The sequence below is a fragment of the Oncorhynchus mykiss genome, chromosome 15, assembly GCF_013265735.2.
Source record: "Oncorhynchus mykiss isolate Arlee chromosome 15, USDA_OmykA_1.1, whole genome shotgun sequence".
In the NCBI taxonomy this organism is placed as follows: domain Eukaryota; kingdom Metazoa; phylum Chordata; class Actinopteri; order Salmoniformes; family Salmonidae; genus Oncorhynchus; species Oncorhynchus mykiss.
This window is the reverse complement of record NC_048579.1, coordinates 58,258,533-58,276,758: the sequence shown is the minus strand read 5'-3', so window position 1 is coordinate 58,276,758 and position 18,226 is coordinate 58,258,533. Positions and strand designations below refer to the sequence as shown.

At 45.7% G+C, this 18,226-nt stretch overlaps 1 protein-coding gene across 8 annotated transcripts in view; it reads right to left on the bottom strand.

Moving 5' to 3' along the window:
* Positions 1-1,537: 1,537 nt before the first annotated feature.
* Positions 1,538-18,226, bottom strand: part of LOC110490429 (endochitinase A) — a 49,341-nt gene continuing 32,652 nt past the window's right edge. For 7 of the 8 annotated variants that reach the window (XM_036944808.1, XM_036944811.1, XM_036944809.1 and 4 more), the window contains 5 exons: positions 12,343-12,413; positions 11,622-11,732; positions 11,240-11,337; positions 6,604-6,673; positions 1,538-2,377 (listed from right to left, as the gene is read on the bottom strand). In XM_036944808.1, coding sequence (XP_036800703.1) covers positions 2,126-2,377; positions 6,604-6,673; positions 11,240-11,337; positions 11,622-11,732; positions 12,343-12,413 — 602 coding nt within the window. In that variant the 3' untranslated portion in view covers positions 1,538-2,125. The remainder of the gene's footprint in view (positions 2,378-6,603; positions 6,674-11,239; positions 11,338-11,621; positions 11,733-12,342; positions 12,414-18,226) is intronic. The other variant, XM_036944814.1, reaches the window with a different exon arrangement.

The window sequence follows — 18,226 nt, the reverse complement described above, 5'->3', positions numbered from 1 at the left end:
TCGATTTTGGGTCCTGTACATTTGACTAACTACAGTATATAAACAATATTGGTTTGTCTGTACAAATGTGTAACCTTCACTTGTGGGCATACTGCTGTGTATTCTGCTACCCCTCTCTGTTGACAAGGCTCTATCTGATCATCAATCTGCCTTCATTGATTTACAGAAAACCTTTATTGACCTCAAACTAGTATGAAAGTATATGTTTTCTAGAGCACACGTACTGTTTTCTAGAGCACATGTACACATGTAGATTGTGTGAACATCGATTGTGTCCCTGCATGCAAATATCTGGGCATCTGGATAGACGATGGGCTGTCTTTTAAAAAGCACATAGATGATTTAGTGAGGAAGCTGAGAATAAAATGGGCTTCTTCTGTAGAAACAAGTCCTGCCTCTCGCTTAATAGTAGCACGCAGATCATTTTATCGACGTTCCTACAGTTCCTAGACTATGGTGACATCATCTATATGAATGCAGCAGCCACTTCATGAACACCTTTAAATGCAGTTTAACACAGCACCTCATTTTATTACTGGTGACAGGTTCAGTACACATCACTGCCTCACGGACATCATTAATAACCTTTAGACATATGAGTCACTGTACCATACCCGGTCTCAGGGATGGCTTACTCTGGAAATCCCATCTCTGCTTTCAGTTTGTTAGCACCCCATGTATGGAACAATCTACAGAGTTACGAATGTGGTGTGGTGTCTTTTGGGGAGGTCAAATTGTTGATTGTGGACCTCTTTGCTGAGGAATGGGATTGTTTTCTTGAGTGTGTTTGTAATTTTGTATAGGCCTATTTGTATTATATTGTATTTAGTCAATTATGTATATGCTGGGCTCGCTTGGTAAATAGACCTTGCCCTCAATGGAACTCCCTGTTAGTCTTTTACTACAGTGGGCTACGTCAGGGTCACAGTCTTTCTTGGTCAAACAAATCCACTGTGCTTTGAAACAAAAGTATACACCTCACACACGGTTATGGCCTTAAATTATAATTAGGCAACTGAAAATGTATTACATTTTGAGTTTGCATCCAAACATTATACTTCATCTACATCACAGAAGACTGAAACATGAAACCATTTGACATAGAAACACAGAGTTTTTGTTGTAAAAAAAATATTGTTTTGATTCATTCTGAAAAAATAATAACATTCCACCCATGATTGCACTAGAGGGCGGTCTGATCATTTGACTGCAGGAAAGGGTTACAATAAAGATTAAATAAAAATAGAGCTTACCAAGAAGGGCACAAGACACAAAAGTGACAGGCAGTATGTATAGCTCTCTTTGGTACCCTTATTAGGCATCATAGAATTTCTATGACACAGCTACCCGAAAACAGCAATGAATGGTCTGAACAATTCCGTGACCGCCTGTCAGAGTGCGTTAACGCTTTCCTCCCCGACTCTGTCAAGCTTGAGGGAAATTAAATAAAGAACTGCCATATCTAATTTGTAATTTCTTGCCGGACCCTCTCACTTAAAGCTGAGGGAGATGATTGAAAACACATAGGAGATTTAGGTTAGGTCATGCTTCATTTATTTTATTTTCATAATGCCACATTACTCAGTTACTAAAGCGGTGGAGAGCCATTATATTCACCCCCTCTATCTTAAAAACCCGCACAAAGGTTTGGCATAAATCATGCATTAAATCAATGCTTAATTTGTGCAAAAGTTTGAAGTTGCACCTGCATCTTGCATTTTAGGATTCGCCCCCCCATGAGCAACAATTGTGTATCCCTTGTCTAACTGGAGTCTAAACGTGTTATGTCCCTATTCAGTGCATTATCGATGCATGAACCGCAACTGAAAATCCCTGCATATTTCAGTACCATAGACAGCACCATTCTCAAGCTTAGACGTCCACCTTCAGTAGGCTATTTATCAATGCATATTCCAAAGGGTGTCTCCAAAGCCCCTTTGAAGAAATGTCTCAGAATGTCGACCTTGTTACATTAAATGTGCCCCCCACCCCCCGAAAAAACCACATCTCAAAAACAGCTTTAAGTGCATTGGCTATCGTTTTAGAAAGAGAACCCTGGAACCCTGTTGCCACAGTGTGTGGTAGCTAATGACAGATAGGGGTCAAGCCTGTGTAGCCGATGACATCACAGGTTGCTGGAGTCATCCAGTGGGTTGGCGATGACTGAGTTGTGGATTAGGACGAAGAGGGGCAGGTACGCCAGGAAGTCCAGCAGGTCCAGGGAGCTGATGTGTCGGAGCTCCTGTTTGATGGCTTCCTCTTGTTCTGGTCGGATGCCCCCAGCCTTGAGCTCCACTAGGAGCTGCTCTGCGCTGATACAGCCCTGCTGGGCCACAGCGCCCCCTGACTGCCCCTCCAGCAGGAACATGAACAGCTGCTGTAGAGGGACAAACATCATGTCAATGCAGGTGGAAAAAAAAGGCCTTTTCAATATATAATGGTGTGGACTTGGTTTAGACAGGGCAGAGGTGTGTATGTGTGTCTTGTGTACGTGTGTGTCAGTCGGTGTGTGCCTCTCCTAGCGCCTCATGTTACATCGGCCTGTTTCTAGTCTTGTATGAGTGCACCTGTTTGCACAGTTAAATGCATTCTAGGTAATAATTGGGGGGAGGGGGTATAATCCTCTGGCAATCAGCCCATTTCTACCCTCCAGCTCCTGCAGCCCAGTTAACAACCCTATCCCTACCACCAGCTCTATAATTACAAAGCCTTCCTCCACCTAGACCAGGCTCAGTTTCCACACCCATGGCCACATGCTTTCATGTTCCCGTCGGCCTGCCCTCCCCATTTGAATGCGACGGGCTGCCTTGCCTCTTGTGAATGGCCATCCTATAACCCTGGTCCATCTGAGATGAGTGGTAGTGTGTCTCAGGGCTGATTAAAGGGAGGGAGGGGCGGAGCGGCGCGGGAGGTACACCGCTGGGCACTTTAATGAGATTAAGGCCCCGCAATCCATGAAAGCGAAAAGGAGCCTCTCTCTCTCTCTCTCTCTCTCTCTCTCTTTCTATAGATGCACTTGGTCCTTCTGGAAAAAGCTAGTTTTACTAAGCTTTCATTTGAAATGCCCTTCAAAGTGTTTACCAAGTCTATATTTCACTGTAATTACCCTCCCGGGGCCATGAAAGAGGGAGAGGTACCGCAGGTTGGAAGAGATTGTGATGTAAGCATGAAAATACCTTCATGAGAGTGATTATGGTAAATGCTAAACTTTACATGGTAAAGATGGGCTTTACAGATAGAGAGTAAGCAAACTACCTGAATTATATTGAATATTATTTCCACATGAATATACAGTGCCTCCAGAAAGTGGGATTAAAATGGATTTAATTGACATCGACACAAAATACTCTGTAATGTCAATACATGTTAGAGTCACCTTTGGCAGTGATTACAGCTGTAAGTATCTAAGAGCTTTCCAAACCTGGATTGTGCAACATTTACCCATTATTATTTTCAAAATTCTTCACGCTCTGACAAATTGGTTGTTGATCATTACTAGACAACTATTTTCAGGTCTTGACATAGATTTTCAAGCAGATTTAAGTCGAAACTGTAGCTCGGCCACTCAGGAAAATTCAATGTTGTCTTGGTAAGCAAGAGATTTGATTGTAGATTTGGCCTTGTGTTTTAGGTCAGGGTTTCCCAAACTTGGATCTGGGGCCCCCGCTGGGTGCAAGTTTAGTTTTTTGCCCTAGCACTACACAACTGATTAAAATGACCAACTCATTATCAAGCTTTGATTATTTGAATCAGCTGTGTAGTGCTAGGGCAAAAGACTAAAAGTGCACCCAGGACGGGCCCCAGGACGGGCCCCAGGACGGGCCCCAGGACAGAGTTGGGGAAACCCTGATTTAGGTTATTGTCCTGCTGAAAGGTGAATTAGTCTCCCAGTGTCTGATGGAAAGCAGACTGAAACAGGTTTTCCTCTAGGTTTTTGCCTGTGCTTAGCTCCATTCTGTTTTTGTTTTTTTTCTGAAAAACTCCCCAGTCCTTAATGATTACAAGAATACCCAAAACCCAATGCAGCCTCCACTACGCTTGGAAATATGAAGTGGTACTCAGTAATGTACTGAATTGGATTTCCCCCAACCATAACACTTTGTTTTCGGGACAAAGAGTGAATTGTTTTGTCACGTTTTTTGCAGTATTACTTTAGTGCCTTGTTGCAAACATGATGCATGTTTTGGAATATTTTGTATTAATGTACAGGCTTCCTTTTTTTTCACTCTGTAATTTATGTTAGTATTGTGGAGTAACTACAATGTTGTTGATCCATCCTCAGTTTTCTCCTATCACAGCCGTTAAACTCTAACTGTTTTAGTCACCATCGACATCATGGTGAAATCCCTGAACGGTTTCCTAACTGAGTTAGGAAGGACGCCTGCATCTTTGCAGTGACTGGGTGTACTGATAAACCATCCAACGTTTAATTAATAGCAACACCATGCTCAAAGAGTTATTCAATGTCTGTTATTTTTTTTACCCATCTACCAATAGGTGCCCTTCTTTGCGAGGCATTGGAAAACCTCCCTGGTCTTTGTGGTTGAATCTGTGTTTATAATAAAAAAATTAAAAAAATGTTTTGAACCTTTATTTAACTAGGCAAGTCAGTTAAGAACAAATTCTTGTTTACAATGACGGCCTACCCCGGCCAAATCCGAATGACGCTGGACCAATTGTGCGCCGCCGTATGGGACTCTCAATCACGACCGGATGTGATTCAGCCTGGATTCAAACCAGTGTCGCCTCTTGCACTGAGATGCAGTGCATTAGACCGCTGCGCCACTCGGGAGCCTGTGTTTGAAATTCACTGCTCGACTGAGGGATCTTACAGATAATTGTATGTATGGGGTACAGTGATGAGGTAGTCATTAAAAAATCATGTTAAACACCAGCATTGCACACAGAGTGAGTCCCTGTGTAACGTCTGCTTCCAACTCACACCCTCAAACACGTAGATCCCCCTGAACGCAGCTCACTTTCCAGCTCATACTCTCAAACACCTAGATCCCCTGAATGCAGCTCACTCTCCAGATCCCAATCACCTGAATTCTAATCACCTGTTCACACACCTGTATGTCATTATCACACACTATTTGGTTCAGTTCTTTGCAACCCATCATTGTGAGGTATTGTTTGTTTTGTGACACACAGCATTCGGAGCGCTGGTTTTCCCTTGAATAACTCCCGTGTATGAGAGTTGTTGCCTGCCTCACTAATGACGCCTTTTGCCTATTCCCTGCCTGTACTTTAGCCTATCGGATGTCCTGTTATCAACCTATTGCCTGATCTCCCGAACTACGTTACTAGCCTTTTCCCTGCCTGTTCTGTTGCCCTTTTGGACCCCCTGTGTGTGGCCTTCTGCCTGCCCCTGGACCCAGCTACCTGCCTCCTCCTGTGTATGACCTTCTGCCTGCCCCTGGACCCAGCTACCTGCCTCCTCCTGTGTATGACCTTCTGCCTGCCCCTGGACCCAGCTACCTGCCTCCTCCTGTGTATGACCTTCTGCTTGCCCCTGGACCCAGCTACCTGCCGCCTCCTGTGTATGACCTTCTGCTTGCCCCTGGACCCAGCTACCTGCCTCCTCCTGTGTATGACCTTCTGCCTGCCCCTGGACACAGCTACCTGCCTCCTGTGTATGACCTTCTGCCTGCTCCTGGACCCAGCTACCTGCCTCCTCCTGTGTATGGCCTTCTGCTTGCCCCTGGTCCCAGCTACCTGCCTCCTCCTGTGTATGACCTTCTGCCTGCCCCTGGACCCAGCTACCTGCCTCCTGCTGTGTATGACCTTCTGCCTGCCCCTGGACCCAGCTACCTGCCTCCTCCTGTGTATGACCTTCTGCCTGCCCCTGGACCCAGCTACCTGCCTCCTCCTGTGTATGACCCTCTGCCTGCTCCTGGACCCAGCTACCTGCCTCCTCCTGTGTATGACCCTCTGCCTGCTCCTGGACCCAGCTACCTGCCTCCTCCTGTGTATGACCTTCTGCCTGCTCCTGGACCCAGCTACCTGCCTCCTCCTGTGTATGACCTTCTGCCTGCTCCTGGACCCAGCTACCTGCCTCCTCCTGTGTATGACCCTCTGCCTGCTCCTGGACCCAGCTACCTGCCTCCTCCTGTGTATGACCTTCTGCCTGCTCCTGGACCCAGCTACCTGCCTCCTCCTGTGGTCCATTGCAATAAACACCTGCTGCGCCCTGCGCTTGAAACCAGCTCTCTGTCTCCCCTCGTGTTCATTACACCCTGCAACTTATTATGTGAATTGTTAGGCACATTTTTACTCCTGAACTAATTTAGGCTTGCCATAACGAAGGGGTTGAATACTTATTGACTCAAGACATTTCAGCTTTTCATTTTGAATACATTTTTAGAAATGTTGAAAAAACATATTTCCGCTTTGACATTATGGGTTATTGTGTGTAGGCCAGTGACAAAAAAAATCTACATTTAATCTACAGTGTATATTTTAAATTCAGGTCATTACACAACAAAATGTGGAAAAGGTCAAGGGGTGTGAATACTTTCTGAAGGCACGGTAGACCATCGTCCATACTGAAGATGTTCATTCAACAGGCATGAGATAATACAAACCAAATGTTGTCATTACCTTCGCTTTGTATAGCTTTAATGCCAAAGAATGGAAGTCCATTTTGCTTATCAGGGAACGCATAAATACACTGGAAAAAAAGAGACACAGACAGTGTCATTCAGGAGACAATCATGACACTGCAACTCTAAAAGATGTTGGTCCCTCAGAGGAACGTAAAAATCCCTCTCCTTTTGAAACATCCTCTTTGTCATATAAATATGCACACGTACGGTCCAAATGAATCTCTCCACCTCTGTGTGGATATCTCTACAGTGTCACTATAGTGTTAGGGTAAAGGGGAGAAAGAGAGAGTAAACAGAAAAACAGGAGAGGTGGCCCAGTTGGGGAGGTCTGGGTCCCTGTGGCGGGTGTTTTTTTGCGGGGCTCTCCCATGTGATGCTGTGTTTGGGGAGACGTGATGGTAAAGTGTTCTGAGCCCATTGTGGTTGCTCACCGTGGCCTGTCCCCCAAACAATGACCATGGATACGGGGACATCCCGCCACAGCTAACGGATAAAACTGCTCTGGATGGAGAGTGGGTGGTGAGGGTGGTGGGCGAGGGGTAGTAGGGTGGGGGGTGTTCATTGGAGGTAGGGGGAGGGGGAGACCGGGGATCAGGGCACGCTCTGGTGCAATGTGACCATTCGCTGACCGACACAATCAAGTCCCCGTTCAGATAATTAGACAGAGACACAGACGATTGTGTTGGGACAGAGCTCTCCTGTCCAGCGTGTGGCACAGCGACGGCCGTCCCCCGGTCTCTAACGAGCCCCCCGTGCTAATGAGCCCTTGTCCCTCCCCGGCCAGGCCCACGCGCTGAATGGCCTGTTAGTGGGAAAGAATGGAATCAGCACTCTGCCATCGAGTTGAGCGCACGCCTGAGTGCCCACAGCGCTGTGACTGGCCCACTTCCCCAACCGGGGCCAAGACGGGAGGGGCTTGACGGGAACGAGGGGAGACAGGGCAGCTAATGATCATTAATTGCACTTGGTTTGCAGTAAAAAAGCCCAAATGACAGTGCAGGGAAGGACAGTCATGATAATGGCCGCCCCCAAACATGGGTCCGGGAAGGACCAGTGAGGATAATAGCAGCCTAACCCACTTCTTTTGTTGGCCCTCCTACGGCACCCTGCCGTGGAAAACCCAGCAGACTTCGTACTTACGTAATGTCCAACATTTTGGCGGTCACTCCTCCATTAGGGGGGCAGGGGCATGATGAGGTTGGGGGTCAGTGTTGGAACACAAACGCATGCTGACCCAGTTAAAATCGAGTGACAGGGAGAAATTGAGACTTGTTTTTGGAAGAGGGGGATTTGAGCAGGCCACAGATGGTCTGAATGAAGTGTGAAGGAAGGAGAGAATGAATAAAAGCAGGTCTGAGGGAGAAGAAGCGGAGAATGCATTTGGAGGGACTCAGAAGTGAGAAGAAAGAGGCTGAGAGGTACATTGCATTGTGGGTCAGTCTATTTAAAGGTGAGCGGTTCAACCGTCTAGGGTCTCAGGTTTCCCTGCTCATTGCCAAATGAACACCTCCTCCCTCTCAGTGGTCTAAGTCACTCTAGTGAATTGGCAGGAACATTGGGAATTACTGTTCTACCATCATGCGGCTTTTGCTAGATTCATTCAAAATAATGCACTAGAAAACACGCACGCACGCACGCACACACACACGCACACACACACACACACACATGCACACACACACACACACACACACACACACACACACACACACACACACACACACACACACACACACACACCAACAGAGGTCAGAGTGAGGAAAGACTACTAGGAGTGAAATTCCACTACAGATCTTCTAGGTTCAGGGGAGTTCAGTGAGGGCATGAGGCTCCACTGGTGTCCTGTAAGGGAATGCAACCCTGGCTCTGATGGGCTGCTGCTGTATGGAAATGTGTCTCTCAGGTCATGTGACCTGCCCTGGGGGAATAGCAATGTACAAGGAGGGCTGAGAAGCACAGTGTAATACAGGGACAGATGGACTGAGTCAGGGGCAACACGCCAGAGTAGAGAGAGAGAGACATTGAGAGGGAGAAAGGGAGCGAGAGAGAGAGAGAGAGAGAGTGAGAGAGAGAGAGACATTGAGAGAAAGAGAGAGAGAGAGAAAGAGAGAGAGAGAGAAAGAGAGAGACAGGGAGAAAGAGAGAAAGAGAGAAAGAGAGAGAGAGAAAGAGAGAAAGAGAGAGAGAGAAAGAGAGAGAGAGAAAGAGAGAAAGAGAGAGAGAGAGAAAGAGAGAAAAAGAGAGAGAGAGAAAGAGAGAGAGAGAGACAGGGAGAAAGAGAGAGAGAGAGAGAGAGAGAGAGAAAGAAAGAGAGAGAGAGAGAGAGAGAGAGAGAGAAAGAGAGAGAGAAAGAAAGAGAGAGAGAGAAAGAGACTGAGGCACAGAGGGGAGAACTAGATTGAATAGTTGACTGAAGTTGTGAAGGATAGAAAGGGAGTTGCGGGGGAAGGGGGAAATAATGGCATGGTACATCATTATTTGGGATACTCATGCTGGTGATTCCTCAAAGGCAGCCAGAGAGTAGTATTGTTGGGCTACTGTTACAGATTAGTTTAACGCTAGAGCAGGTAACAGGATCAATTTAGTTCAGGTAGGACCAGATGAGTGACTGACGCTATTGTTTTTTAGGGAAGGGTATTAAGACAACTAATCTTTGTCTTGAAGCTTGTACTTCCATCTAAGGACCGACAGATGAAAATGGGCGGTTTAGGAAACTCTGGAAGTATTACATGCCAGTATTGTCTGAGATGTTAATGATTGGGCATGGTCCCTGTTAGAAATATCCAGGAACCATTTACAAGTTCTCTGAAAAGAGTTCCATTTCCATGTACTGGACGTTACAATGAATCATCACGATCACAATTACTTCTTTCCAGACTAAACACCCCAGTCAGTCTCTCTCCATTTCTGGAGAAGTCAGACAGTCTATAGGCATAGATGGGATTGAGTAGGAGCCTCTTTTCCTCTTCACGGGGCCGCACAAAGGGCCAGCCGTAAATCAGGGGACCCATGACCCTGGCCTCGTCCACCCTGAGAGGAAGCTCTCACACTGGACTGTGTCTCCCTGAGCAGCCCCTGACCCCTGGAGCTTCAGGCGGGCCCTGCTCACAGTACTTGGTACTCAGCCATAATGCACGGCCAGGGAGAAACGTGCAGTGTGTGGGAATCTGTGGCATATGGCACATAATGTAGTGACAGAGGCCCCAAACTCTAATCAGTGTGATGGGGTTCTGTACTGGGATCATGACTGCCCAGGTCAGCTTTAAATGGCCTGACTAGGCGTGTTGTAGTCTTAATATATTCACAGGCATACACAAACACACTCAAAACAGCACACACACACAGAGGCATACACAGTGGACAGACATACTGATGCATACACAGTGGACAGACATACCGATGCCTACACAGTGGACAGACATACCGATGCATACACAGTGGACAGACATACTGAAGCATACACAGTGGACAGACATACACAGTGGGCCGACATACTGACGCATACACAGTGGACAGACATACTGACGCATACACAGCGGACAGACATACTGACGCATACACAGCGGACAGACATACTGACGCATACACAGTGGACAGACATACTGACGCATACACAGTGGACAGACATACCGATGCCTACACAGTAGACAGACATACCGATGCCTACACAGTAGACAGACATACCGATGCCTACACAGTAGACAGACATACCGATGCCTACACAGTAGACAGACATACCGATGCCTACACAGTAGACAGACATACCGATGCCTACACAGTAGACAGACATACCGATGCCTACACAGTAGACAGACATACCGATGCCTACACAGTAGACAGACATACCGATGCCTACACAGTAGACAGACATACCGATGCCTACACAGTAGACAGACATACCGATGCCTACACAGTAGACAGACATACCGATGCCTACACAGTAGACAGACATACCGATGCCTACACAGTAGACAGACATACCGATGCCTACACAGTAGACAGACATACCGATGCCTACACAGTAGACAGACATACCGATGCCTACACAGTAGACAGACATACCGATGCCTACACAGTAGACAGACATACCGATGCCTACACAGTAGACAGACATACCGATGCCTACACAGTAGACAGACATACCGATGCCTACACAGTAGACAGACATACCGATGCCTACACAGTAGACAGACATACCGATGCCTACACAGTAGACAGACATACCGATGCCTACACAGTAGACAGACATACCGATGCCTACACAGTAGACAGACATACCGATGCCTACACAGTAGACAGACATACCGATGCCTACACAGTAGACAGACATACCGATGCCTACACAGTAGACAGACATACCGATGCCTACACAGTAGACAGACATACCGATGCCTACACAGTAGACAGACATACCGATGCCTACACAGTAGACAGACATACCGATGCCTACACAGTAGACAGACATACCGATGCCTACACAGTAGACAGACATACCGATGCCTACACAGTGGACAGACATACTGATGCCTACATACACACTATTATTCTTATTTATGGTGGGGTGGTCAGTGACACCTCTTCCGACTTCATCGTGAAAAGGGAGTTGGATTTTAGTGACTTGGACTACTCACTCCATGGTAGCTATTTTCTGCGCCAGGCTCGCAATCACAGCAAAGAGCCTCAGGTCTGTAAGTCCATCTGTCACCCTGAAATCCACCATCTCCAGGATCTGAGAGAAAAAACATCATGGTCAAAGTGATACGGAAGGTGTTGTGTGTGTGTGTGTGTGTGTGTGTGTGTTGTGTGTTGTGTGTTGTGTGTGTGTGTGTGTGTGTGTGTTGTGTGTTGTGTGTGTGTTGTGTGTTGTGTGTGTGTGTGTGTGTGTGTGTGTTGTGTGTTGTGTGTTGTGTGTTGTGTGTGTGTGTGTGTTGTGTGTTGTGTGTTGTGTGTTGTGTGTTGTGTGTGTGTTGTGTGTGTGTGTGTGTGTGTGTGTGTTGTGTGTATTGCATTTACCCTGTAGACATATATCTCTTCTTCATCAGTTAGCAGCTCTGGAGGGATGATCTTCTTTAGTGCCAGCAGCACTTGCAGGCAGGAAATGTAACCATCAGCATCGCTGTCAACCTGAAGGGATCATCATCAATATTATCATCAACAACAACAACATCATCATATAAGCAAAGTTAGAAACAGTAGAGACAGGAATAGTGAAATGGAGAGAGAGAGTAAGAACTAGAGAAAGAGAGAGACAGGAATAGTGAAATGGAGAGAGATAGTAGGAACTAGAGAAAGAGAGAGACAGGAATAGTGAAATGGAGAGAGAGAGAGTAAGAACTAGAGAAAGAGAGAGACAGGAATAGTGAAATGGAGAGAGAGAGAGTAAGAACTAGAGAAAGAGAGAGACAGGAATAGTGAAATGGAGAGAGAGAGAGTAAGAACTAGAGAAAGAGGGAGGCAGGAATAGTGAAATGGAGAGAGAGTAAGAACTAGAGAAAGAGAGAGACAGGAAGAGTGAAAATGAGAGAGAGAGAGTAAGAACTAGAGAAAGAGCGAGGCAGGAATATTGAAATGGAGAGAGAGAGTAAGAACTAGAGAAAGAGAGAGACAGTAAGAGTGAAAAGGAGAGAGAGAGAGTAAGAACTAGAGAAAGAGAGAGACGGAAAACAAGGAAGAAAGAGGGAGTGTATCTGAGGCATAGTGTGAACAGAGAGGGTTTAAATCCCCTTTCACTTACCGCTTCAAAAGCCCTTTTGTATTCTGCCAGCTTCTCCTGGCTGAAAATGCAATACTTTGCCAAGAAGTCGACTGCAAGAAAGAAAGGAAGAGGAGAAGAGGGAAGAAGAGAGTAAATACAAACCTCTGTGTTTAACAGGCTCTCTAGCGGGAAGAGAAGCCACACACAACCCTCTGCTATAGTGTTCAATTCAAATCAACTGCTTACAAATCCTCACACATCACCAAACTGAAATATAAACTTCATGTTATCTCAAACTGGGTTTATATCTTATTTCATACTGATCACAAGACATCTGTGAGATTTTTGAACGTTTTCTAATAATATCTAGATATACAGTATGCCAGGATTCAGGAGTGTGTATGTGTCTGTGCGTGTGTGAGAGTCTGGTCTTTATCAATGGGAAGGCCAGCAGCATCCCTCTGATGGTGGTGGTGGGGGGCAATAAGGACCAGTGTGTTCACTGGGGTTCCCAGCCGGGCAGGCAGCACACTCAGGGGCCTCCTGTGGCACTTGGCTGCTGGGGTCTTCGTGTGTGTAGAGAGAGAGGAGTTTTTACAGACCTGGGATCAGCTGAGGTCAATGTATTGATTGACTAAGAGAAACAGGCATCATAACCCACTTTAGGGGAAACGTTTAATACAAGTAAAAGGATTTGAGCACGTAGTACACATTTTAGAAATTATGTACAGTTGATGTCAGAAGTTTACATACACTTAGGTTGGAGTCATTAAAACTCATTTTTCAACCACTCCACAAATTTCTTGTTAACAAACTATAATTTTGGCAAGTAGGTTAGGACATCTACTTTGTGCATGACACAAGTCATTTTTCCTACAATTGTTTAAATACAGATTATTTCACTGTATCACAATTCCAGTGGGTCAGAAGTTTACATACACTAAATTGACTGTGCCTTTAAACAGCTTGGAAAATTCCAGAAAATCATGTCATGGCTTTAGAAGCTTCTGATAGGCTAATTGACATAATTTGAGTCAATTGGAGGTGTACCTGTGGATGTATTTCAAGGTCTACCTTCAAACTCAGTGCCTCTTTGCTTGACATCATGGGAAAATCGAAAGAAATCAGTCAAGACCTTGTGTAGATTTCCACAAGTCTGGTTCATCCTTGGGTGCAAATCAATCCCAGAACAACAGCAAAGGACCTTGTGAAGATGCTGGAGGAAACAGGTATAAAAGTATCGATATCCACAGTAAAATGAGTCCTATATCGACATAACCTGAAAGGCCGCTCAGCAAGGAAGAAGCCACTGCTCCAAAACCGACTACGGTTTGCAACTGCACATGGGGACAAAGATCGTACTTTTTGGAGAAATGTCGTCTGGACTGATGAAACAAGAATAGAAAAGTTTGGCTATAATGACCATTGTTATGTTTGGAGGAAAAAGGGGTAGGCTTGCAAGCCGAAGAACACCATCCCAACCGTGAAGCACGGGGGTGGCAACATCATGTTGTGGGGATGCTTTTCTGCAGGAGGGCCTGGTGCACTTCACAAAATAGATGGCTTCATGAGGAAGGACAATAATGTGGTTATATTGAAGCAACATCTCAAGACATCAGTCAGGAAGTTAAAGCTTGGTTGCAAATGGGTCTTCCAAATGGACAATGACCCCAAGCATACTTCCAAAGTTGTGGCAAAATGGCTTAAGGATAACAAAGTCAAGGTACTGGAGTGGCCATCACAAAGCCCTGACCTCAATCCTATAGAAAATGTGTGGGCAGAACTGACAAAGCGTACGCGAGCAAGGAAGCCTATAAACCTGATTCAGTTACACCAGCTCTATCAGGAGGAATGGGCCAAAATTCACCCAACTTATTGTGGGAAGCTTGTGGAAGGCTACCTGAAACGTTTGACCCAAGTTAAACAATTTAAAGGCAATGTTACCAAATACTAATTGAGTGTATGTAAACTTCTGACTCTCTGGGAATGTGATGAAAGAAATAAAAGCTGAAATAAATCATTCTCTCTACTATTTTTCTGACATTTCACATTCTTAAAATAAAGTGGTGATCCTAACTGACCTAAGACAGGGAAGTTTTACAAGGATTAAATGTCAGGATATGTGAAAAAACTGAATTTAAATGTTTTTGGCTGAGGTGTATGTAAACTTCCGACTTCAACTGTATATATACGGATGTTGAGGATGCCACAAGTCTACAGTGGTCAACATTTCAGATAGCAACTGAAGGGACTACAGCTCGTTTGCTTTATGGCTAATCACACATCCACGTCAATTTCAGAAAGCAAATCTGGAGGAGGAGAAGAGAAAGCAGCAGAAAGGAGAAAGGGGAGAGAAGAGAAGCGGAGAGAAGGGGAGAGCTCTTTAAGCTGCTTCCACTTCAATTCAGTAGAGATGAGAAAGAGTCCACTGAATAATGGATCTATTCATTGGGTAGCAGAAGAAAGTAGCAGAAACAGAGTTTATATCAGTCTGACTTAAACCCCTGGACCTCTGGGTTGATCCCCGGTTGCAGGGGGCCATTTATCTGCTTAGGCCTAATCAAAACCAGGCCTTCCGCAGCCTCCGCCTTTCACATGCAAATTGTTACATTCGCATCCAGTCAACTTGACTTGTTGAAGCTTGATTGATCAAAACCTGCGGTGGAGCTGTGTACATCTGTTTGCAAATATCTGTGACGAGAAGGGGCTTTCGCTGAGACCCACGAGTCACACGTTTGGTCCCCGAGCAGCGTCTGGGATGGGTATTAGCTAGCCCCCAGACCCCAATCTAACCCTCTTCAATAGACACACACACACACCACTGCCTGGATCAGTGCACTGATCAATCCAATGAAGTGAATTGACAGCTTCTGTAACAGAGTAAATGGATCCCCTGTCTCCTCTCTTTAGCATGATGGCGGGCTGGGGCAGGTCCCATCAGCCCTGTCCCTGGTAGGTAGTGCTCCAGTCCCCCTAATGGGGACTCTATTTCTACCACGCTCTCTCTCTTTCTCTATCCCAGGCCTGCTTCTCTTTCCTGGGCCTCTGAATTGCACCTCTCAGGCCTGATGTGTGCCCACAGGCACTCACTTTCACACACACACACACACACACACACACACACACACACACACACACACACACACACACACACACACACACACACACACACACACACACACACACACAAACACACACACACACACACACACACCATGCTGGAGGGAGATCAGGGGGTCTGCGACTGAGGAGGCCACTCCGTCGGGAAATCAGCCGGACAAAAGGTGCAGTGGAGTGAGAGATTGAGGGAGGAAGCGAAGGAGGGTGGAGGAGCGGGACAAAGCCCAGGCACTAAAACCTCCTGCCAGATAGCCTTATCTGATTCCACTCCAGCGCATGATGGCTTTTTTTTCAGATGGCCTTTAAAGCACACAGGTTGTGCCTTTGGTGTGAAGCCTAGCAGAAAATGTTAATCAAGAGAAGGACCGTGGCACAGAAAGGCGAGAGAAAGGGGACAGTCACTCCACTGAACCTGTAATCTGTAATGAGAGTGAGGCGATTCAGTCGCGATTGAGGGAGGAACAATGGCGCCGTGATGATGATGATGAGCAAGGAGGTTCACTTTTACTGCCGTTTGTTTTGCTTCTTTTTGTTCAGTTTCTTCAGTCACCACAAAGACGTCCACCGTTGGTCCGCAGGCGGCGAAAAAGCCACCAGTCACATCTCATTTAACACACACTTGGACATCACTGTCAATGTCTCCAGCTGACAGATGACAAACGGCCTGATTGCTGATCTGACGCCGTGCAGGCATTCATGAACGCCTGATTAATACTTTCTCACAGAGTCACAACCTGAACAAAATGATCCTCATTCAAAGTGAGAAAGTAGTTTGCATATAACCGTTATTTCTGATCGAAATCTAGGTTAAGTCGGAATAACTGAATGACTGCAACAACAAACTCTCAATACCGTACATTATAGTCAGGAAATATGTAAACAGGGTCGGGACTGTGGTTCTATTGTGTCATATCACGTGTTGTCCTCTTGTTTATTTCGCTCCCTCTCTTCCCCACTTAATCCCAGACCTTTGTTTCTGCTCATCATCACATGTATAAAGTATCCATAATTCCCCAAACAAAGGTCACATTCAGTGCTAGAGGAGAAATGACCCCGTTTTTCCAGCGGGAGAACGTCAGAGCCCAACCTCACCCGCACAGTGTCTGATTAAAAACCTGTATTTAGAGTAATTACATTCATGTAATGAGCATGGATATTCCATGTCGTTGGCTAGACTCAAACGATGTCCACTGTGACGGTAACACAACAGGCAGACTATGTGGGAACATTTGGGGATACGTTGGGTTTTAAGCTCTTTAAGTGCTGTTATCTTTTAATTCTGTAGCGTCAAAACATGACGTGAGTGCTAGTCCTACAGTCTTAAAATAAATCAAAGCTTCATTATAGTTTGAGTAGCTTGACATGTTGTATGATGATGATAAAATCATCCAGTCACTGACATTAATTCAATCAAACTGGTCTAGATTGTTCCATGATATGATTCTAGAGTATATTTAAGTGTATTAATTACACAATGGAGCGACCAATGAGGTTTATATGAAGACTAAATGTTACAGTAACAGCATTATACAAGCAGGAAGTTGAGAGCTTCAGTAGGCCAGTAGGAGGTGCAGGAGGAGATAATCCGTCCTTTAATTCCTGAGCTCCACTCAATGTTGAAACTCATTCACAGAGAGTGTGTATCTAAGACAATGTCCATATCCACACGCAACTGTTAGACAGGGGGTCGGACATTACTTAAACATACTGTACATTTCCTCTAGTCTTGTAACAGCAGTAGCTAAGGATTCATGGCCAGACTAGCCAATTCATCAATGACGATTACATGATGTTACATGTTACATACATGATACATGATTACATGATGTTATCGTTTTCCAATGAAAGAAACTTAGAACCACAGGATAGTTCATCAACTTTTTGTGATTCTTTAATAACGCGTCCAAATATTATTCAACATCTCTTTTGAGTCGGAGGAGAATTTGGCAGTGTGCTCCAGTCCCTTTGAGCATGGTGAATTCAGGGGGGGGGGGGGGGGGAGAATTTGGCAACACGCCTCATTATTGCTCCATGGACCCGTGGCTCCGCCCCTTCACTTTCCCCAAAAGGATGAGGGGGAAAAGTCTGTGTCAGGAAAACAAACAAAGACACACGCAGCGCCACACTCCCGACCCTGGCAGCACGCCACCCACCTCACCACAAACCACAGCTCACACACGCACACACACACACACACACACACACACACACACACACACACACACACACACACACACACACACACACACACACACACACACACACACACACACACACACACACACACACACACACACACACACACACACACCTAAGTCCAATCACCTAGCACTGCTACACACGCACACGCACACACACAGATCCACAAAGATAAGTCCTCAAAGCCTCTAGTCATCTGTTATAACTGATCTGTACTGATAAGCTGACAAAGCCAAATTCTGTGTTATTATTGCCCAGCCTCTCCTTGACATTATGCCATTAATAAAGCCATTGTGGAGGGCCCTCTCTGTTCAGACACCATATAATAGACTCTTTGACAGATTCACTTTGCCGCTCTCTGCCTCTCTCCTTCTCTGCGCTCTTTGAAAACAGCGGCAGCTAACGTGCATATTCCACGCTGATGCTCATCAATAGGCTGGCTGTTTGTTTGTCCAGTCATTTGGCGGTAATGGTAAATACACAGAGGTATTCTAGATCAAAGGCTGAGCAAACAGCCGTTACATAAAGGCACTGTACCCTAGCGCACGGGCACACACACACACACACACACACCGACACACACACACAGATACACACATATACA